At 55.1% G+C, this 22,781-nt stretch overlaps 2 protein-coding genes and 1 non-coding gene across 6 annotated transcripts in view; 2 read left to right on the top strand and 1 right to left on the bottom strand.

Moving 5' to 3' along the window:
* Positions 1 to 22,781, top strand: part of FBXO2 (F-box protein 2) — a 113,246-nt gene that overhangs the window by 28,980 nt on the left and 61,485 nt on the right. The window lies entirely within an intron of this gene.
* Positions 1,109 to 15,145, bottom strand: AGTRAP (angiotensin II receptor associated protein). Of its 4 annotated transcripts, none has more exons than XM_027060407.2 (5): positions 14,985 to 15,145; positions 7,080 to 7,114; positions 5,255 to 5,360; positions 4,185 to 4,359; positions 1,109 to 2,793 (listed from the first exon to the last, which is right to left on the bottom strand). In XM_027060407.2, exons 1-5 carry the CDS (start codon positions 15,009 to 15,011, stop codon positions 2,678 to 2,680), a joined length of 459 nt encoding a protein of 152 aa, XP_026916208.1. In that variant the 5' UTR covers positions 15,012 to 15,145; the 3' UTR covers positions 1,109 to 2,677. The 4 variants fall into 4 exon arrangements, with proteins under 4 accessions (XP_026916208.1, XP_026916207.1, XP_053063238.1 ...); XM_027060406.2 differs by having other exon boundaries at positions 4,164 to 4,359; positions 14,985 to 15,144; XM_053207263.1 differs by having other exon boundaries at positions 2,198 to 2,793; positions 14,895 to 15,142.
* LOC113599664 (small nucleolar RNA SNORA73 family) lies at positions 19,720 to 19,903 on the top strand. The gene has a single exon (XR_003420579.1). It is a non-coding gene; the product is annotated as a small nucleolar RNA SNORA73 family (small nucleolar RNA).

Here is a 22,781-nt window from a genome sequence, read left to right as displayed (position 1 = left end):
TCCCCTGCCTGCAACCTCACTCCAGATGCAATCCCCTGACACTTGGGGCTTTTTTTTTTTTTTTTTTGGTCTGATTCTGGTAGCCCAGCATCTAGAAGCCTCCCAGTTCCCATAGGCTCTTGGCTGCTTGTTGAATGGATGTTACAAAATCAGTTTTGAGACATGCTGCGTGGAAAGGGGGCACCCTGCCGGTGGCCCTCGCTCTCTCTGGGCCTCTGATGGCACTCTTCTTGCAGGACAGTCCTCCGGCTCCTGGGGCCACTTGGCCTGCATGGTCAGGGCGCCAGAATAGCCTGGAAGTTTAAGTCACGGTCCCCCGCCCCCGGAGCAGCCCTTGGCCAGTGACCGGAAAGCCCAGCTCCCTTGCTTTGTACCGAGTCACACGCTGCATTCAGGGTCTGCTTCTGGGGATGCCCACCTAGGATAGGAACCTTCCTCTGCCCCCCATAAAGATCCGGTCAGACTTGAGGGATCTCTGGCTATACCATCCCCTCTGCTTGACACAGGCTCTCTTAGCTGTCCCCCCCACACACACACCCCCCTCACCTTTTCATTCCCTTTGGAAATCTGACATATTCACAACATACACACAGGAGCATGCGCCCACTGGAGGCCTCCCATGTGCCAGGAACTGGTAGAAACCAGAGAATTGGAACTTGGGTTTTAGTCCCATTCCTCGAAGGCCACACCCCTCCCCAACCCAAGGCCGCCTCAACCATGACCTTGAGGGGTGTTTCCTTCTAGTCCACTCTTCAATATTTCACCACACGTACCCTCATGAACGACATACAGGATTGCTTGGAGGTTTTTAAAGTCATGCTAACACTCATATTGCACACGCCATTCTGCAATCTGTTTTGCTCCCAACAGGGGGACCGATGTCCATAGAGATAGGTCTGGGGCGCCTGGGCGGCTCAGCTGGTTGAGCATCCGACTCTCGATTTTGGCTCAGGTCATGATCTTGCAGTTTGTGAGATCGAGATCCGCGATGGGCTCTGCGCTACCAGCGAGGAGCCTGCTTGGGATTCCCTCTCTCTCTCTCTCTCTCTCTCTCTCTCTCTGCTCCTCCCCCGCTTGCACTCTCTCTCTCATAAAATAAACTTTAAAAGAAAAAAAGAAATTGGTCTGGTTTATTCATTTGAACTGCTGAACCATAACCACAAGATGAATACAGCACGGATCATCTATCCGTCCCCTTCTGATGGTGAAGCTAGTTCCAGGTTTCTTACAGCTGCAGCCACTCACCAACCCTTGGTCCAGAGCACAGGTTCGGTCCCAGAGGTTCCCTTCGGAGCTCCTGCCTCCTGACAGCGGACTCCTAATGTCTATTCCCTGAGAGCGGGCACCAGAGTTCAGCCCTGCAGCCCCAGGCACTTGCAGCAGCAGGCACTAAGCCCCTTAGGACAGACGGACACAGGAGGATGGTGGGGTTGTGCACTAGGCTTTGATCTCTTTGTGCCGGGGACGATCCAGGGCGGCCTGGGGAAGTCCGGGCCCATGAGGCCCGGAGACCAACACTCAGCCCAGTCGGAGTGGAGCGGGACCCTGGCCACGGGACGCTTGGGGCTTCTGGACAGGTGTTGGTCCTCCTCAGCCCTCACACCAAGACCCAGGGTCTGCCAGGGAGATGTCACCCTTTGCCTACTGACCCCACATCATCACAGGCTCAAGGAGCAACCCACCAACGCTGTTACTTCGGGAACTTTCCAAGGGCCAGGCACTGCACTCTTTGGGTGTGGCATCACCCTTCAGGCAGGCATTAGCCCTTTCCAGAAGACACTGAGGTCAGAGACGTTAAGTGCTCAAAGGCACATAGCCAGGAAGTGGCAGAGAGGGATTCAAACCAACACCCAAGTCATCTGATTCAGAGACACACATGCCCGTCTGCCACACCAAAGAGGGCCCTCCTCTGCCCAGGCCCCAGCGAGGCCAGAGCTGGGTGCACGGCAGGCCCAGCTGGTCGTGAGCCCAGGCTTCCTCCCGCCATGACAGAACTGGCAACTAAGCAGAGTTTCCCTGGGGATTCAAAGGAGAAATCTTCTCAGTAATGACAGGTCCCGGACCCAGCCCGGCTGGGAGATTAAACGTGGCTCAAAACACACCCAGCTACAGATTCCCCAAACTTTTAATGCCGTGGCTCTGGGAAGGGCAGCTGGGGGCTGCAGAGGGTCTCAGGTGCTGCCGACACCCCTCGGTCTCCGGCCCCAAGGTCCCCAAGCACCGAGTGACCAGGCAGCGAGAAGCCCAGGGACCTCACTGCCATGCCGCACTGCTCCTGGGACTGAGGGCTGAGCACCACCTAAAGCTCTCAGAGCTTCTACGGGTGGGGTCAATAAACTGTGGGTAAGGCCTGGCCCAGGCGGAGCTCGGCCTGCGGCTGCACGGGCGGGTGAGGAGAGACCAGGTTCCCAGCTTTACTGGCACGGGCCAGTGAGCTACCCTGAAGGGAGAGGAGGTCTCAGGGAGTCTGGGACAGGTATGCATGGGGCTCCTGGCCACTCAGGGCACCTGATTCAGGCAACCCCTGAGATGAGGAACAGGAGAACACAGTCCAAGGTGGGCGGGGCGGGGGGCATCTAGAACACCATCCGAGGCGCAAGGAAGGTGGTGCAGCCTGAGCCGCCTCCACGGTCTGTCATACTGGCCCCAGGCTGGGGCCCGGCAAAGCAGCCTGGCTTCAGTACCCTTGCGGGGCGTGACCCCTGCTCTCCGAGCCTCCGAAAGGGTCTGCGGGCGCCTCTGGTGAGTCAATCGTCTGGTAGTCGCTGCGCTCCTGTGACGGTCCGAGGAAACCTAGGGGCGGGGGGACATGGGGGTAGGGGAGAAAAAATGAAGGGTGAGGACTCAAGATGTTCTACCCACCCACCCCCACCAGGAGGGCCCTGGGACAGGGATGGCGAGAGCACCGCCCCCAAGCTATTGGCACGTGTGCAGCCCATCCTCCCATATCCCTACAGAGCAGGCATCTTGTTGCCCCCACTTTACAGACGGGAAAACTGAGGGTCAAAGAGGTGGACTGACTTGCCTGCGAGCAGGGAGCTTGAAGCTGGGGACACTAAGAGTCAAGCCAAGGCAGCACGAGTGCTCTCGCCCACCACGCTCGGCCCTGCACAGTGCACGCTTAGCAACTCGAGGAGAGGGTGCCCAGCCCTGGGCCCACAGGCTCCTCTCCGAGGCACAGGGGACACCGTGTTACTGTGTCCAGAAGGCCCAGAGCTGGCACAGCCACAGAGCCCAGAGCGCTGGGCTGGGGGTGCCAGGTAGGTGAGAGGGTTCGAGGTGCCCATGCCCTCACTCCCATCCCTGCCCTGCACACCTGTCCCGTGATCCGGAGCAGGTCCCAAGGGCTAAGGGCGCCAGCTCCTTCATGTGTCCAAGGGGAGAAACGTTACTGGCTCCCCGCAACCCCCCGGCAGTGCTGAGGTCAGCCAGGTGGAGGCCACAGGCCACCCCTGCCCTGGCCCGGCTGCTCCCCTGGGCAGGTCATGGGCCCCTCTGGGCCTCTCTTCTCCAGACGGAACAGGGCAAGACTGCCCCCCAGCCTCTCCCTACTTATCTGAGATGAGATGTCAGAGAGAACAGGAGAACGGCCTGGCCACCATGAGAGGGGTACAGCTCAAAGACGGTGTTGGAGGGGTAGCTGTGGGCCAGGCCGGGACGGGAGCGGGGTGACACAGATGTCAGCAGGGAGAGCACCTGGGGCTCAGCCGAGGCTCCCGCGGCCCATGCCATGCCAGCACCTTCTTCCTTGGCCACCCAGACCCCACAGGGCAGGAGGGGAGGCTCCAGGCTGCTACCGCCCAGAGCTGCCTCGGAACCGGGGCACACCCAGCTGTATCCGTGCTCGGGCTAAGAGGGGGGTCCGGTCGCCACCCCGAACTCTGCCCGCGGTCTGATGCCGGGGAAAGCTCCCAGCAGGCTGGGATGGGAGCACAGGGCCAGTGCAGCAGAAGCCGGAGCTTGTACGCCTCCTGGCCTGGGGTTCAGCGTCCACGCCACACTCCTCCCTGCACCTTGAGCCTTGGTCCCCAAGGCAAGGACGGCCCACTCGGGCAGGGGCTGTGGGCCAGGCTAGACAGAGTCAGGGGAGACGAGGAAGGCGCTGCCAGCACCTGGGCCGGGGACAGGGCAGTCAGGGAGCCGGCCGCAGGTGGTGGCCTCACCAATATGGAGCAGGAGCTCACCCCCGCGCTCCCGGTACATGTGGTAGACGAAGCAGCAGGACAAGGGCTTGAGGAGCAGGCTGAGGATGGCCATGCCAGCACCAAAGCGCTCCGTGTCCGAGAAGCCGGTCCGCTGGTAGAAGATGCTGATGTGGACGATGTCCAGGAAGATGGTGGCCGCCAAGCCACCCAGAAACTGCAAGACAGGCCAGGTGCAGGGCCCGTGGTGACCACGTGTCACCAGGGCTTAAGAGCGCGCTGACGCCCTATCATGCCCTCATGCGCCCCCCCTGCTCCCCCATATACCAGACCGGAAGCTCTGTCTGTGCCCTCCTGTGTCCTTAGGCTTTGCTGCAAAACACATCAGCAAGCAGGCAGGACCCTGTGGATGAGGCGCCTGCCCGAGGACTGCAGCACCGAGTGCGGGGACGTGGGGACGTGGGGACCCGGTCCGGACCTAGCCTGTGGCTCCACCAGAGCCCCACCCCCCACCACTGCCCCTGTTGCCCTTGAGGCCATGATGGGGCACGAGACTTGGCTCCAGAACCTCCAAGACAGAGGTCCCTTGGAGTTCGCCTAATCTGTCTCCAGCACCAGGGAAGCCCTTCCTCGGTCATCCTGACGGGCCGGTGCTGGAGCGCCCACCGCCCGCCGGGGCGTAGCGGTTGTCCATGACAGAGCTCAGCAGGGCTGTGTCCACTCTGACCTCGTAAGTACAGGAGCTCCCTCTTCGTGGGTCTCCAGCCACATCCCTCCCCACCAGAACCTAGAGGCGGGTTACGGGAAAGGGGTCCAGTGCCATCGAGGAGCGGCTGCTCTGGGGCGCCTGGGGGGACCCCACCCGTGCCACTCTCTCAGGGAAGGCCCTGAGCAGACTCGGGGCACTCCGGGCCTGGCAGGCCGAGAAGCAGGCCAGGCTAGTGAAGACACACGTGGGCCGGTAGCCTGAGTGGGCTTATTCACAAGGCTTTAGAGAATGAAAAACGGGGGCACGAGGAGGAGAGAGAGGATCAGGATGGGTGAGGGGGAGACCGGGGGGGGGGGGCACGACCACCCTGAAGCCAGTCCTCTCGCTGCGTCCCCCGCCTCACCAGGCTTATGGCGTCGATGGAGTCCCTCTGAGCAACGGCCCACACGCCCAAGGCCAGGATGGTGAAGTTTGCCCAGGGATAGGGGCCCTCGAACGCTATGCAGCCCCTGTGGGAAGAGGCACCGGAGTCACATGAGGTGACCGCCCCCCAGGTGCCCGCCCCCTCCCGCTCCCGGGCCTCAGGGCCCTCTGACGTGCGATCTGCCCGGCTCCAGGGCACCTCCCCTGCCCTGGAAACGTCAGCAAGCAAATCCCCTTGGCTTCACTTCCCAAAGGGACCCCGAATCCGGCCATATCCCTCCAGCTCCCAAACACCATCCTTCCCTGGATACATCCACGGATTGATCTCTGTGGCCTCTGCCCACCGGTCTCTCACTTCCATTCCTGCCCTTCCAGGGGCGATGATGTCGCTCTCCTGCTAAGAATTCTCCAGCAGTTTCCCGTCCCACTTGCAGTGAAATACAGACCCTTCCCGTGGCCTAAGGAGCCCTGTGGGATCCGGCCCGTGACACAGACTCTCTTACGGCCCAGCCACTGCCCGTGCTGTGTCCTCTACCCTGAACACTTGGCCCTGTTGTGTTACTTTAGTCTCAGCCCAAACGTTACCTCTGAGACTCTTTCCCCGACCACCTAATTTTAAGTACCACCTTGTCACTTTCTAACACAACACCCGCCCATATCTTCTGTTCTGGGGGATCGTTACCAACTCCCGACGGATGCGTTTACGACTTGTCAACCCAATGACACTATTAGCACCGAGTCCCTGCTAGCGACTAGCACAGTTCTAGATGCTTTAAAGGAACTCATTTATGTGCATTTATGTTCGCAACTCTAGAAAGGGAGCACAAATACCGGCCTCGTTTTTAAAAACGAGGAAGGTGAGGCACAGAGAGATCAGGTAACGTGCCCAGGGCCACACGGCTTCTAAGTGGGGGAGCTGGGATTTGAACTCCAACAGCCTTAGCCCTTTTCCAGAAGACACTGGAAGACACCGCCATTGACGCAGGCAGCGTACCTTGAAGTCTGCAAAATGCACACAGAGGCTCAACTGTTTCCAGTCCTGGTTTGGCAGAGAAATCTCCCCAGCAGCTCAACCGTCATTTCATTAGGCAGCAATAATGAAAATCAGCCCTGCAATCCTCGAGCCTCCCTTTGTGGCCCCAGGGAATGTGGGATGAGCACTGCCACGCCTCTCCCCCACAGCTCCTGAGGGGTGTGCCATCCATATACCCATTTGACAGATGGAAACCAAGGCCCCAAGAGGTGGGTGGGCCACTTGCCTAAGGTAACCCGGCTGGACCCTGGCTGAGCCGGGACCTGCCCGGGTCCATCTAAATCCTGAATCTGCCATCATAGAAGAGTGAGGGTTCTGCCCCTAAGCAAGTGACCACCCTGCGTCTCTCAGCTCATAGAATATCTACTTGCTGAGCCATTGAGCTAAGCCACAGAAGGCGCTCAGCCCAGCGGCTGGCCCCGAGACACCCTCAATAAATGTTAGCGGTTATGACAGTTTCTAAAGCTATGCTTTCACCTTCCAATGATCTTACAAGGTAAGGAGGGGTGTCGGTAATACCGTCATTTTGCAGGTGAGAAAATGACTCAGGGGGTCTAAGTTTCCTCTGGAAACTGCCTGCCCCTCACACATTCTTGGGACGTGGGGAGCTTGCTGAGGACGTTCTTGGCAGAGGTGCTATTTGGCTTTGGAACTGGCCAGGAGACCCGCGGACAAGACCCAAGCGACACACGGACAAGACCCTGGCGGTATGTGTACCCAGATCCCGGGAGACAGGTGGACACAGAGCCGGGACACCTGTGGAGTCACTCACCAGGTCGTCAGCAGCCAGTGAACCAGGAGGATCGTCTGCGGCACAAAATAGGGGAGAGGGAAAGAAAAGATCTATGAATGTGACCACCAGATGGCAGGGGCGTGGGGGGGGGGCGCGGTGGAGCTTTTGCAGCCAGAAAACACGGGACGCAAGCCCCTGTCTAGCACCTAAGAGGGCTTTGCAAATACAGGAGGGGAAGAACAGGGGGAGGGGTGGGGGTGGGGAGGCAGGCCTTGAGGGTCTCGGCAAGGAACGTGGATTTCATCCTCAGTGCATGGAGGGGACGCCACCAAAGGCTTTTCTGCAACGAAGTAATCTGGTATGGTTTAAGAAAAAAAAAATCCCTCTGGCTTCTTTTCTAAATGTCTACACTATTCCACCCCTCTTATCTCCCCAGATGTCCTTAAAATCACAGCCCCCATTACTGGAACTGGTCTCTACTCCTGGTAATCAAAAGGGCCCTGCTTGGAAAGCAGACGGAGGAGGGAGCAGATGCTATGGGGAGGGCAGGGCGGCTGTGAGCTGGCGTTTCCGAAGGAGGGCACTCGGTGCCAAGGGGTAAGCAGGGAGCTGCCAGGCAAAGGGGAGGAGAGAAAGGTGTTCTGAGCTGGTGTGACAACAGGAACGGGGAGGCAGGAAGGGGAAGAGGGAGTGGCGCTGAACCCATGGGGGGCCAGGAGCCCCAAGTCAGGAGCTTCAGTGGGGTCCCAGTGGTGGGTGGGGGACCCTGAAGGAGTCACTCAAGGGATTGGTGGGGATCAAACTGGGAGGGGGAAATGCCGAGAGCATGGGGAGGGGATAGCATGCCTGCTGGCCTGGAGAGCGGAGAGCCAGGGCAGGCACAGCAAGGGTGTATAGTGAACCGCCCCGGCTTCTGGACTGGTGAAAGGGCAGAAGTGGGGGTTGCCACCTGCAAGAGAGAACCCTGGCTAGGGAGGGAGAAGCCCCTCGAGAGGAGTTACCACTTACCGTGCACATACTCTGTGCCAAAAGCCTTACACAACCTCCTTGGGGCCTCAGAACAGCCTCTGGAACAGTCACTAAGCTCATTCCCATTTTGGGGGGCCTGGCTAGCTCAGTTGGGGGAGCATTCAGCTCTCGATCTCTGGGTCATGAGTTCAAGCCCACGTTGCGTGGGTAGCGATTACTTCAAAAAATAAAATAAAATAAAAGATCATTCCCATTTTACAGATGGGAAAACTAGTCTCCGAGGAATATCAAGTCGATCTGGATTCCATAGATGGCAAGTGGTAAAACCAGAGTTCAATTGTAAGTGTGCCTCCGGGGCACCCAACTTTGCAGCGGGGGCCCGGGCTTTCAGCGGAGAAAAGCCATTTGAACTTTCGACAAATGTGGACATTTTCTGCACATGGGGGAGGTGAAATCCAGAGCAGATGGCTGGGATGTTCCGCCCTCACCCCTCGTGCCCAGTGCGAGTGAACCAAAAGAGCTTTGGTGCCATGGCCCAAAAGCTCAACAGACTAGGAGAAGAGTTCTGTAGGGACTGATGCTCCTGACTTTATGGAGGTCCCAAGACTCTGAAAAAACCAAGTCTGTACAGTATGGAAGGCTGGCGCTAGAAGGAATCTTCGCGGGGCACCTGGCTGGCTCAGTCGTTAGAGCATCCGACTCTTGACCTCAGGGCTGGGAGTTCGAGCCCCACATTGGGTGTAGAGATTACTTAAATAAATAAAACTTAAAAAAAAAAAAAGGAATCTTCACGACTGACTACCTTTGTTTACTACCGAGCGCTTCCTAAGTGTCAGACCCCCATACTAGGTACTTTCTATACACGAACGCACCTCATTCTTACAGTCCGTGGAGGTGCCATTTACAGTTGAGAAAACTGAGGCTCAGAGGTAAGTCAGTGGCAGAGCCACTCAACAGATTCAAATCTGACCATTAGCCCAGTGTTGTCTGACTGCCAGGCCTCTCTGGGCCTGGGCAGATGTGCTCTTCCCGTTACAAAGATGGGGAAACTGAGGCAGAGAAGTCTTAGTCTGCCACGGGTTTGTTAAAATGTTTTTTGTAATGTTTGTTTATTTTTGAGAGACAGAGCGTGAGCGGGGGAGGGGCAGAGAGAGAGGGAGACACAGAATCCGAAGCAGGCTCCAGGCTCTGAGCTGTCAGCACAGCGGGCATGCAGGGCTCGAACTCACAGGCCATGAGATCATGACCTGAGCTGAAGTCAACGCTTAACTGACTGAGCCACCCAGGCACCCTTTCCTTTTATTTATTTTTTTAATGTTTATTTATTTTGAGAGGGGGGAGGGGCAGAGAGAGAGAGAATCCCAAGCAGGGTCCGTGCTGTGAGTGCAGAGCCTGACACGGGGCATAGAGTAGGGGAACATGAGAAAATAGAGGATCTCATGAACCATGAGGTCACGACCTGAGCTGAAATCCAGAGTCAGATGCTTAACCGACTGAGCCACGCGGGTACCCCTGCCATAGGTTTTTTTTTTTTTTTTTTTTCCCCAGAGGCTTAAGAGATGCGATCTCATGGTCCTACTTTTCTCAGGCATTTATACTTTAACCCGGCATCCCTGGCACCTGCTAGGCACCCGCCCTGGGGACTCAACGGTGAGCAAAGGAGATGTGGTGCCCTGCTGCCCTTCCAGAACTTTTACATGGTGGAGGACACCTGCTGATCAGATCATCACCTTAGAAACGAAGGCTACAGTGAGAACCTCTTCCAGAAGGAGGGTGATAGCAAGGGAACCGGAGACCCATTCTACAGCCGGGTGGGGTGGGGCCGTGGGGTGGTTCTGAGGGAGTGACTTTAAAACAAATTTTTTTTATGTTTATTTAGTTTTGAGAGAGAGAGAGAGAGAGAGAGCACGAGCAGGGAAGGGGCAGAGCGAGAAGGGAGACACAGAATCCGAAACAGGCTCCAGGCCCCGAGGTGTCAGCCCAGAGCCGACACGGGGCTCGAACTCGCGAACTGCAAGATCATGACCTGAGCCAAAGTCGGAAGCTCAACCCACTGGGCCACCCAGGTGCCCCGGGAGTGACTTTTAAGCAGGGGATTAACTAGGGGCAAAGATCAAAGAAGAGCCTTTCAAGCACAAGGGATGGAGCCTGCAAAGGCTCTGTAGCAGCAGGAAACGTGGAACCTTCTGGAAACTGAAAAGAAGCCAATGCAGTTGGACAGAAGAGGAGAGCAGAGGACGGACAGGAAGCTGGGGGGTGGGCAGGGCTGGGCCTGGGAGGTGTGGGAAAGAATTCTGATCTTTATCTCAAGAGCTAACCACCACCACCCGGTCTGTCTTAACAGGAAACCCTACCCACAAGAGGGGAGAAGTCTTGCCTCGAAGGCCACAGCACGTGACCAGTCGCGAGAGTCCTGGTGTCCGGCTTTTGGACTAAGAGAAGACACTGAGAAAGACAGCACAGGGGAGGCAGCTCACATCACCACCTTCCTCCTGAAAATCAACACCTAAGCCTTCCGCACTGCTGGCTTCTATTCCAGGAACCGTCTTAATTTCCAAGTGCTCTGCTTCCTCCATTCAGACCATGCACACAACGGGCCCTGCAGAGTTCTGCCTGATTAAGGTGAGCTGGATGAGGAGCAGGCCCCCAGGGTGCCCGCCGATGCCCAGGCAAGCCTGTGGGGAAATCGCTCTGTGTCACCTGTGAGATAAAGATTTCTCCTGGAGCCGAAAAGACCTGTAAATGCAGTGAGCGCCTGCCTAACGTCCAAAACTATGCCATCTGTTTGGGGAAGAAAAGAGTGCAACCTGGAAATATTGAGGATCCTTGAAGACACAGGGTGTCCCCACCATGTGACAGACATCACTTTTGTTTTATAAATACTGAAGAAATTAAGCACCTTTTGATCATGTCTCTTAAGCCCCTGGGAAAAGGAACCCGCAGAAGACTAAGCCTCAGTTTCCTCATCTTTGTAGCGAGAGGACACGCCCACCCAGGCCTTGAGTCCAGGAGAGCTCCAACCAGACACCGAGCCAAATGGGCCCTGCCCTTCCAGACACAGGAGGGAACAGTGACTCATCTCAGCACAAAGAACTGTCTGCCGGCTGTTGGGGAGGTTTCTGGGAACCAAGGGGACACCAGGGATTCTCAGGTACTGCCTGAGAGACTGGGGGATGGGCTCTGAGAACGTGCCTGGGCAGCCCTTCCTGGCTGGGCAAGAGGACAGAGACCTGAGCTCCTGGACTCTTCATACAGTGCTCGGCACAGGGGGCCTGCCTGGCTCTTCCCCAGGCAGTATCCAATGTGTCAGAAGACTGGGGAGGGGCCAGTGGGCCACGGCAGCCAGGGGTCACAGGATGCTGGACTGGAGACCTGGGTTCTGATCCAGGGGACAGGTCCCTTTGTGTCTGTGCCCCAGGGTCCTTCTCTCTAATGGAGGCAATACCTATGTCCCCATATGTCCCAGCGGGGTGCCTCAACTGTAGAGAGACAGCGTCTGATAGTTACTGTACGTATCCACAGTCATGCCAAGCACCCCCGTGAACAGGCATCTTGGAACAGCGTCAATAACACAATTCCTGTTACCGATGAGGACCTGTCTGCCATGTGTCTACACTGCCCCGAACACTTGGACCACGTCACCCTGCAACTGTATGGGGGAGAGAGTATGAAGGTTCTTTTACTTGTGAAGAAATGGAGGCAGTGAGAGATTAGGTCACTGGCCCAAACTGGAACACTTATAAACAAGAGAGCTCAGATGCCAATCTCCGAATCGGTCTGTCTGGTCTGAGTTTTTCTGCTAATAAAAATGTAATGCCCCAGGGCGCCTGGGTGGCTCAGTCAGTTAAGCGTCTGACCCTGGATTTCGGCTCAGGTCATGATCTCACGGTCCATGAGTTCGAGCCTCACGTTGGGCTCTGTGTTGACAGCTCAGAGCCTGGAACCTGCTTCAGATTCTGTGTCTCCCTCTCTCTCTGACCCTCCCCCGTTCATGCTCTGTCTCTCTGTCTCAAAAATAAACATTAAAAAAAAAAATGTAATGCTCCACCAACTTCTGGACCACTGGATCCTTCTCTTAGCACCCTAGAAGGTAGGGTTTATTTTTATCCTCTTTTTACAGTGAGGAAACTGATACTCAGGTTAAGAAACCTGTTGAAGGTCACACAGCTAATAAGTAGCAAAGTCTATGCTACACGGTCGGGATCTGGAGGAGAAAGGGAAGGGTGGATGGAAATGAGGTTTAAGCAGAAGGGAAGGCTAAGGGGAACCCAAGCGGTCACGTGGACCATGACTTAGACCCCTTGTTTGCCACTAGAGGGCCCATGGACGAAAGGGGTTGGGTGTGGGGGAGATTCCTAGACAGGTGGTAGACAGACGTAAGGTCAACCTACAGATCAATGTATGGAATATAGTTCTATTAGTCCTGTGTAAACATTCAGCAGCCTGTTATGTGAGGCAGTAAGACCGCCCAGGGCAGCTAAGGCTGAGGGACCCGCGTCAGGAATGCCACGGCGGGGAGGCAGAGTCAGGCGGTGGTTAACTGCCTGGGCAATGAGGCCAAAGATTTGGATCTGATCCTGGCTCCATGATGTAGAAGCTGTGTGATCTCGGGCAAGTTACCGGATCTCCTGGAACTGCTGTTTGCTCATCTGTGAAGTAGGGACAATAACGCCCGGGTCATAAAATTGTCATGTGGATCTAGCAGCACAGGGAGGTAGAGAGGTACGTGAAACACACAACAGAGTGCCTGCCAGGGAGGCAGCCCTCAGCACACGGCCATCCTCGTTACTCCCGTCAGGAAGTCGGCTTCCTAATTTTTAACCTAATGCTGCTATTCCCTGGCCCCTCCTCCCGAAGATCTTTTCTCACAAGACCTCATGGACCCAAGTCTACTCTGTTCTCAGCTTGCCGCAATGTCATTTCTGCAGCTCAGGACTTGCCTCTCGGATGGGGCTCGGTTAGGGGCTGCCGTTTGGGTAAAGGGCCTGTGGCAGCTGTTTCTTTCACCTGTCACCACTGACCACTCTGGCTGGGCTGGACACAAGCAGGCATCCAACCAGTTGCCAAGGAATGTATGAAATGAGGAGGTGCGGGGCCACAGGGGTGCGTTTTCCCAGCCCCCCGGGGGTCCTGATCTCAGAACATCCCACTTTGGTGCCTCCAGGGAAGGAGTCAACAGCCGCTCTCTATAGGGTGGCCAGATTTAACAACAACAAGACAGAACGCCCAGTGAACTCTGAAGTTTGGTTAATAAACAGTTTGTTAGTATGTCCCGAATATTGCCTAATACTTATGCCTAAAAATTACTCGTTGTTGGTCTGAAATTCAAATTCAGCTGGATGTCCTGTATGCTACCTGGCAAACCTGTCCCCTCAGAGCCTCCTAGTACTTCCTTATCTCTGACTGGTAGCATCGGTGACCTTTGGAAACATGGGGTCTTGTTTCTGCCTAGGGAACAGCCAGCCATGTCACTCTGGGGCACCGAATACCAGGACATACCTGTGGGTGCATTTGGCCTGTTAGGCACACGAAGTTGCTCAAAAACAAAGGAAGCCCCAAAGGGACTAAGGCTCCCCCAGTGGATGGAAACCATCAAGGCAGAAGTCAGTCCTAACTGGAGGCCAGGAAAGGACCTGGCTTTGAAGTCTGACCCCAGTTGGTCCAAAGCCTGACTCTGCCACTGAATCCCTGTGGGACCTCGGCAGGTTACTTATCGGACCTGAGCCGAAGTTTGCTCCTCTGTAAAAAGGTGACAGTATCGGCTTTCTCAGAAGGTGGCTGTGATAGAGCAAACAACCTGATGCCCGGGAATGAGGAGGGTTCCCTGCCCTCTCCATTCCCGCAGCTCTGCCCCTCACCTGATTCTCTCCTAGCAATTATTGTAGGCAAATCTGTCATCAGAGAAAAGGCAGCCGGCACTGACTCACACTGCCCGGAACACAGGGGATGTTGACCCCAACAAACTGCAGCTGCCCTCCTGTAAACCTCTTAGGCTGGAAGCTTCAGGGAGGCAAATGGCATTAAGGAAAACCTGCCCATGTGGAGTCCGAACACAGACCCCGTCTAACAATCCGCAGACGGATCACGTGTTGTCTTGTAGCCCTCTAGGCGTTAAGATTCCTTTGGTGCCGGACGCCACGCGTGCTAAGTGCTTCGTCACTGGGGAGTAAGAGGCCATTCCTGGATACAGCCTCAAGGGGGAGGGCGCCCAGACCCAAAATGGCAGGTTTGGCCCAAGGCTCACACCTTGCTGCCCAGAGCTAAAGGTCCCAGCCCCTCGCTGGCAAACTCAGCCCAGAAGCGGAGGCCACCGGCGGTGGGCGGGGAGAAAATGAAGAAGCCGCTGGCATCTTGAGGAGCTGAGGACACGCCACAGGAAATGAAGACACCCCAGAAAGGCTCTCAGCGTCCTCCTAAGTGTATACGGTGGGGGTTTTCTGCTTTTAAGTAACTTCTCTCGGAGTTCCCGTTTTCTTAAGAAACAGGGACGCTGCACTGATCAACTTTGGAAAAAGCACTCGTCTGCGAATTTCGGCTTTTCTTAACCCGATTAAGCCAACAAAGCAGCAGGGCGGTGCTGGGCGTGCAGGTGAAAGGTCTGCCCCCCTCTCTGGGAAAGGGCAGGTGTCCAGCCGCCGAGACCCCCCTCGGGCTCTCAGCGCCCGTCCCCAAGTCCGCCCCTCCCATCCTCTCCGGGGGGAATTCTGGGCTCTTGGGCCGAAGCGATCCTCCCGCCCCCGCCGCCTCCAGCTCCCTCGCGGTCTTCCCTGCAGGCCCTTCCCTGGATCCCTTTCCTTTTCCGGTCTGCGCATCTCCTTCCCGGCTCGGCTCCACGCACTCTTTCTTCCTACTACCCCTCTTGCCCCAAGCTCTTGATCCCCTCACCTCTAAAATCCTTCTTGGAAAAAAAAAAGCAAACGCCCGACACACTCTGGAGGGCCCGCCCCGCCCGCGCCCCGCCCTGCCCGTCGCCACCTTCAAGTTCACGGTAGGCAGCTCCATCCCGAGCTAAGCGGAGGGCACCTGCGCCGCGGCCGCGGGGGCTCCTGGGCTCCGAACTCTGGGCGCAAACTTGCCTCGCCCCGCCCCGCCCCGCCCCGCTTCGGCCACTCCACCTCCAGAGCCGCTCCGGGCCACGTGAGGCGGGCCACGTGATCGCTGCCCCGTTGCTAGGAGACGGCGTCGGGCGGCGCCCGCCCTCCTCCCGGTTTCCAGCTCCGGCCGCCTCGGAGGCAGTTCCCGCAGGCGGTTGGAGAACGCTGGGATTTGTGTAGCCAAGGGCGCAGTATCTCGCCTGGTTAGTAACCTGACAGGTGGATCGAGGGGACCACCTGCAGCTGAAGAATTGGGGGGAACGTCCAGGTGCCCACAGCTGGTGTCTCGTCTCGTCCCTGCGGGTACCCTCCTCCTTGCTTCCTGGCGTCAAAGTGGAGACACTGACAATACCTACCTCATAGGATCCTGGTGAGGTTAAATGAACTGATTCCTGTTGATAATGAAAAAATTATTCTGACACTTGCTGGACCGGTAAGGAAGACTGTTGCCGTAGGGGTATTGCAATGGGGAAGCCTGAGGAAGCTCACCTCCCAGGACAGCAAGGACAGGCGCAGAGGGAGGGTCAGTGGATGGAAAATACCAAGAACAGACATCAAGGGTAGGGAGATTCTTGCTAAACTGACCCAACAGGATTCTTGCTAAAGGCAGGCGAGGACACCAAAGGTGGGGGATAGGGAACTTGATCAGATATGGAGGGTGATCAGATATCAAGGGTGGGGAGAGTCTCACTAAATTGATTTAGCAGGGTTCTTAGGGCTCTGCAGTCCCAACAAGGATAGGCTGGATACAGAAGGCCAGGCCTAGTCTGGGAGAGGGCTCAGAGGAACCTAGCTAAAATTTGATCACGGATAGTGTCTTTGTGAAGGTAAAATGTCCAGAACAGTGCCTACCACTTAGTAAGTGAGCAATACACATGAGCTGTTGTTATTAGCGATACAGAAGGTTATTATCACTATACTGCTTGGGGCCCACTTGAGTCAGTATACCAAAAGCTAGCTGGAAAATCTAGCTGGAAAACCAGCAGAAAACCTACAGGACACAACTGTCTCCAGAAAGAAGAAGATTGGAGAGAAAAAGATTTTATCTAAACACTGTCTGCCCCTCAGCTGTAAATGGAAAGAATTGAGGAAGGAAATGGCCATCTTACCTGGCACCCCTCTTAGACTGTTGACCACCCTCTCCCCAACCCAGACAGGAACATTAATTCTCCCTACCTCCATCCCCCTCCCCACCTCATCCTTCCCCCATAACCAGAGAAAATTTTCATTTGGAGAGCACCAGCTTCCATTAGAGTCACTTGGGGTAAGGGACCCCCTCGGATGCGTCTGAGTGCTTGTTCTTGCTTTTAGGAGGGAGAAACCTCATGGGAGGCTACAAAACTACCTGGGATTGGCGGTGGGGGGGGTGAGGCGTGGGAGGGTCCTGAGATCAAATCAAGACACATCCTCTGGAAGCGTCTGGGTGGCTCAGTCAGTCGGTTAAGCATTTTCGACTCAGGTCATAATCTCACGGTTCATGGGATCCAGCCCCAACTGGGACTTTGTGCTGCTTGGGATTCTCTCTCCCTCTCTCTGCCCCACGCCTGCACACACGCACTCTTCCTCCAAATACACAAACATTTAAAAAACAAAACAAAACAAGACACATACTCTCTCCGGACATGAAGGGAGACTTTTGCAAGACTCCAGGGCCCATTGGCCTAATTTAATGCCCTTTTGGAGACGCAGTCCTCCAGCCCAGGGGGCAGAGAAGTACAAACTGGCCACCGTGGTTGAGAGCTGGTAAACGGCTACACCGAGTTTGATATTTTGGGATTTAGCACACAGCGGAATAGGTGTTTGAATCCCGACTTTGCCACTTACTGTTTGAACTTGGGCAAGTTGCTTCACCTCTCTGTGCTTTAGTTTTTGCAAGTGTAAGAGGAAGATCGTAATGGTAACTTCCTCAAAGGGTTGTCAGTAATTAATACATAAAAAGCGTTTAGAATAGTGCCAGGCAGATAGTAAGCACTAAATCAGGATTGGCTGCTATTGTCATTAAGTATTAGTTATTGTTAATTATTGCTGTTGGATACCGAGAAGAGAGTAATTCCTCAATAAATGGTGGATATTATAACACTATATTATTATTTATCAATTTTTTTTTCTAAGAAAAAGTCCCCATCCACCTGAGATCCTAGAGGTGTTTCATCTAAGCCTGTAGGGGTGTAATAAGACTGCAATCCCATTAGAAGGAGAAAATAAAGGGGCGCCTGGGTGGCTCAGTCGGTTGAGCATCCGACTTCGGCTCAGGTCACGATCTCACAGTCCGTGAGTTCGAGCCCTGCATCAGGCTCTGGGCTGATGGCTCAGAGCCTGGAGCCTGTTTCAGATACTGTGTCTCCCTCTTTCTCTGACCCTCCCCCGTTCATGCTCTGTCTCTCTCTGTCTCAAAAATAAATTAAAAAAATTAAAAAAAAAAGAAGGAGAAAATAAAAAACAACTCCTAGGATTAAGACTGACATTTATTAAGTACTTATTTTGTGGCCCACGGTGTGAAAAGCGTTCTGTAGTAAATGCTCACAATGACCCCATGGTGTAGGTGCTATCCCGATCCTTATTTACAGTAAGATGATTGAAGTTAAGAGAAGTTGGAAAGATTATCCAAATCACTGGTGGGTATGAAACTGGCCTGGGGACCGAGGAGGTCTGGCTCTGGGACCCTCCCTGACATTCAGCCCCTCGGTTCCACTGCCTCCATCTTGGGAGGGAAAATACAGCCCAGGCTGGGATGCAAAGGACAGAGGGAGGCGAGGAGGCAAGATAGATTGCGGATGAAGCACAAGGCTGGGTCTGTGGAAGGTCCTTGCCGCTCACACAGTGACACTGCATTCATCCCGACCAGCTGGGGCCAGAGGCATGGGGGAGGGGGCAGAAGACCCAGCTGGCTGGGGTTGGGGTGGGGGGGGTAGCTCATAGGAACAAAGGAAAGTGACTATTCTCAAAGGAGTCAGAGTTTCTGCCATGACCCAGTCCCGACTATGGAAGGACAAATGCCCCCCTCCCCAAATCCTATCCCACAAGGCTTTGGGGTCATAGCTTTAGTGAGCACAGTTTTGGAACTCAAGTTTAAATCTGTCGCGTCCCTCACCAACCGTGTGTGCCTCAGCCAAGTTTTATGTTTGCACTTTCAGTACAGAGAGAGACATGAAGAACACCGATTCATTCATTCATTCATTCATTCATTCATTCATTCAGGGGAGAGTTATGGAACACCTGTTTGGGTAAACATCTGGGAGCAGAATGACCAGATCATAGGCAGGTCATATTTACCTTTTGAAGAAATTGCCAGGCCGCTTTCCAAGGTGATTGCAGCGTCCTATCTTTTATTCTCCGTAGCACTTATCACTGTCGGAAGGTGTTGCCCTATCAGTGTACTTGCTTACTGCTTATGATCTGCCCCCCCCCCCCCCCCGCAACTAGACTGTAAGCTCCAGGAGGGTGTGACATCCTCAGTGCCCAGCCCCCTGCCTGATGCCTAGTAGGCACTCAGGGAATGGACAGACATACACCAACTGAACGAATATGTGTGCCCCCACCCCCCATCACAGACATCTGAAAGACCTGCCGCCCAACCCCCTGCTTATCCTCAGCGTCAGGCTCCGTCCAGGAAGCCGCTGGGTCAGTGGCGCTAGTTGTGGGTGATGCAGATAACAGATAAAACACTTAAGGCAGCGGGGGGGGGGGGGGGGGGGGGGGGGGGGGGGGGAGGGGCTCTGGAGTGGCTCAGTGGGTTAAGCGTCAGACATCAGCTCAGGCAGGTCATGATCTCACGGTCAGTGGGTTCGAGCCCCGCATCAGACTCTGTGCTACCAGCTCGGAGGCTGGAGCTTGCTGTGTCTCCCTCTCTCTCTGCCCCTCCCCTGCTCATACTCTCTCTCTCTCTCTCTCAGAAATAAATAATAAAGATTAAAAAAATAAAAAAAGCCACACCTAAGGCAGAGAAGCTACTGGGACTCCATTTTGGAAAGGCTCATCATGGCTTTAATCCTCACTAGGGTAGAAACTTCTACTTTGTTGATGGAAACATTGTTGCAGTTTGGATGACTTAACCCAAGTTGCAATTAGCAAAGCTTGCATGGGAGCCCTGTAAAGAAAACATGCGAACCGGCCTGGAGGTCTGTCTTTGGGGACCAAGGATTCGTCCCAGGTACAAGCCCTTTCCGTGATTCTGGAGATGAAGGTGGGCATATGTACCCCCCATACTCCTAGAACAATGAGGCACGGATCAGGTGGATGAACCCGAAAGAGTCAACAGTAATGGCTGGTTTTTATTTTTTTTTATTAAAATTTTTTTTAATGTTTATTTGTTTTTGAGAGAGAGAGAGACAGAGCACAAGTGGGGGAGGGGCAGAGAGAGAGGGAGGCACAGAATCCGAAGCAGGCTCCAGGCTCCGAGCTGTCAGCACAGAGCCCGACACGGGGCTCGAACTCACAGACCGTGAGATCACGACCTGAGCCGAAGTTGGACGCTTAACCTGACGCTTAACTGACTGAGCCATGACCGGTTTATAAATAGGCTTTCCTCAAATTCACTTGTGTGGTATGGGATGGGGGGAAAGGTGAAATCTCTGGAGAACGTTTTGAGGGGGTGGTGCTGTTTAATCAGAGGCATTGCAACGTGGGTATCCCGGGAGGTCGCTCTCCCCGGGTGCCGTCCGGGTGGCATAGGGATCATAGGGGCTCAGCCCCATGATGTTAAAGGTGAAGCCGGGTCCACAGTCTCCACTTGAATATTCCTATGGCTTCTCAGAGCCCTGTGGACGGTGACTGAGGGGACAAACCATGCAGGAAACATCTAACAAGAAAAAAAAGAAATGGGGCACCTGGGTGGCTCAATCGGTTGAGCGTCCAACTTCAGCTCAGGTCATGATCTCACGGTTTGTGAGTTCAAGTTCGAGCCCCACGTCCGGCTCTGCTCTCAGCACAGAGCCTACCTTGGATCCTCTGTCTCCCTCTCTGCCGCTCCCCTGCTCGTGCTCTCTCTCAAAAATAAATAAAGTTAAAAAAAAATAAAGCAAGGCTCTATCTGCTCTGTTTTTCTGCTACGCCCCCTTCACTCCTGTTCTACACTTTGCCTCTGAACAAGCCAAAGAAGCGATGTTCCCACTTCTAGGGGGGAAGCAAAAAAGCTTTGTCCTAGGCCTCAAACACCTGAGAACACCTAAGAGGAGCCAGATCCCAAACAGGTTCCAGGGCATCAGCTTCCAACAAACCCCAGCGGATGTTGATATCAACACCTCCTCCCTCCGGTGGTTTATAAAATAGTTCCTGTTATTCGCCCATCACGCACCTCATCTTTGATCGGACCCTACCCTGGATTCCCGAAGGAACACGTACCCTAGACTCCTTTCCAGTATAACCCACGCCCCCGCCCCCACTCGAAGCAACGGGGAGACTCGCTCTCCTTTGGTTTCCGCATCTCCCAGACACTCCCATCTGTTACACTCTGTCACTCATGCTATTCATTAAACTAAACTCTGCTTTCACTCTCTCTGGCATGCATTTGATTTCTATCCTGCGCGGAGCCAAGGACTCTCTTGGCTGGGTCTGCGGCGCCCCCCCCGCCCCCGCCCCACTCTGGGTTCTTAGTCCCTGCCTGCCTGCGTCAGAACCACAGCCATCGCTTTCCCAGGGTTGCTTGCTCCTTTGGGTAAAGGTGGGTGTTTTTGGATCCCTGCCTTGCCTCCTCCTGGCACAGCTCCTGGAACTTCATAAATGCTCAGTAGGCAAATAGCTACCCTCCTGCTGTGAAGAAAACCACAAGTGTCTTTCGGCGTCTCCCAGCACGTCTGGGCCCACAGTGAATGCTTTTGGAACAGATGCACCGGGGAAGACCCCTTTGATGGGGAGCAGATGCCCACCCCCCCCTTCCTACTAGCAAAGACCTCGGCATTTCAGCCTGCTGCCCACCACCTTCCCAGCTTCGACACCCTCCCCTCCCCAGCGCTGCCACTTTGCATCTATGACACTTAATCCCTCCGCATTTTTTTCTGCATCGAGACAATGGGGACAGTGATAATCAGTCCCCTGGCGCTGTGTGAGGCACAAAGGAGGCTCCGAATATGAAAAGGTTTGGAGATGATTTCCCCCTATCCTTCAGTTCTTAACCCACGGGAGGCCCACCGTTGTGAGGGGGTGCAGCCACTTCCTTTCCCAAGGGGGTAAATCCAGCTGGAAGAAAGAGAGCAGAGAACATCACGGAAACACCATCTGAAAGTCACATGTGCCTGTCACAATGCAGAGCCCTCCGCAAGAAGCACATTAGAGAAGGGTCTGGAAGCAGAGCCATGGCCCCTGGTGGCACATCCCCCTGGGGGGCTTTGATCTGGAGACCTGTCCTCCAGGGCACGTGTTAGCTTGTCACATGTAACCTGCCGGCTCTGTGTTTCTCGGCCTGAGGTCTGGAGGGGTTGGGGAAGGCGTGGGAGTTTTGTGGGTCAGTGCTGGCCTTTGGATCTGCGGCTATACTCTTCTTTCTCCTTCTGAGGGCCAGCTGCTGCCCACCGACTACAGGAAACGGGGCAGGAGCTGATGGAACCGAATGGAACCCTGTAGGACTGGGGTGGGAGTGGCTCTCTTGGGCTCCCAGACTTCATTCCCTGTCTTCAGCCCGGTCCTCGGTTGATGCACGTACTGAAACTATCAAATGCCATTATGACTCACCAGTAAAATCACTGTGTCCACAGCACCATTTACTCAGAGCCAGGAAGGGGACATGGTCCCGGGGGGAGGCATGTGCCCAGAGGGAGTCAGGTTGGATGATCTTGCTACATCCCTGTTCCTGGATTTTCTGGAGGTGCCTGGACATTGCTGGGAGGTGGGAGAGGCCTCCACTCTAGAGGACACGTTTGTTTTTTGTGATTAGTCAAAGGGGGACTGATTCCAGGGTATTTGTCCCATTGGCACACAATTCGAACTTACAGCAGCATCCATGGCTGACTTTTAGAGGCCCCGGTCAGGCTCCTTGAAGACTCTCCCTTGAGCCTTAAAATGAAGCCCGTAATTCCTGATGGCCCTATAGCTTTGCCACCTCATCAGGGTCCTAAGAAAATTACTGCGGGTGAGCCCCACCCTGGGAAGGCCCTGGCAGACACGTAGCGATAGTACCCTGTCCCTCCAGACACCCGTGTGCTCAAGTCAGGCATCGGAGAACACATCAGAGCGCTCCATGGAACCCTTGGCGAGCGTGGGAAAGGCAGAAAAGGAAACTGTGTCCGGTTCCAGGAAACAGAGGTTGTGTTCGACAACAGCCAGAGGGAAAGCGCACTGAAGAGGCTGTGTTGCCCAAGACAGAGCCACGGCGCCCCTCCCCACGGCTCTGTCTGTCCCGTGGCATTTTCTTCATTCGCCTCGTCCATACTCCAGCAACCCTCTTTATGCCATCGTGGTTGTGCGTTCCCAGGCTCTCACTATGCACCCCCTGCCTCCCACTGCCTGTCCTGTCCTGGCCTCAGTTCAGGCTGTCGCCTCTTTCCCCGTCAGGCTTCTCATCTCTCCACGAGCTCGGGGTGGAATTTCAAGAAAGGCATTTGAGGGATCTGGCTGCACCTTGCTGATGGCTCAGATACACGCACAAGGCCAGTTATGGGCCCTGGGCCCTGCAGCCCCCAAGATACCTATCTGCCGTGGGGGGTTATCCTGGTGTTTGCTTTCACCCCCTTCTGCTGGGCCAGCT

The sequence above is a fragment of the Acinonyx jubatus genome, chromosome C1 (genome assembly GCF_027475565.1).
Source record: "Acinonyx jubatus isolate Ajub_Pintada_27869175 chromosome C1, VMU_Ajub_asm_v1.0, whole genome shotgun sequence".
Taxonomy (NCBI): Eukaryota; Metazoa; Chordata; class Mammalia; order Carnivora; family Felidae; genus Acinonyx; species Acinonyx jubatus.
Note: the sequence above shows the minus strand (reverse complement) of the source record. Positions and strands in the feature narration are given on the sequence as shown.

Excerpts from the sequence above, each read along its gene's own strand:
- AGTRAP (XM_053207262.1), bottom strand. The coding sequence starts at position 15,011 with ATGGAGCTGCCTACCGTGAACTTGAAGGTGGCGACGGGCAGGGCGGGG. Across the intron at positions 7,115-14,894 it reads TTCCAAGAAGGATTTTAGAG|ACGATCCTCCTGGTTCACTG; the intron begins GTGAGGGGATCA and ends TTTGTGCCGCAG. Across the intron at positions 4,360-5,254 it reads CCATCGACGCCATAAGCCTG|TTTCTGGGTGGCTTGGCGGC; the intron begins GTGAGGCGGGGG and ends CCTGTCTTGCAG.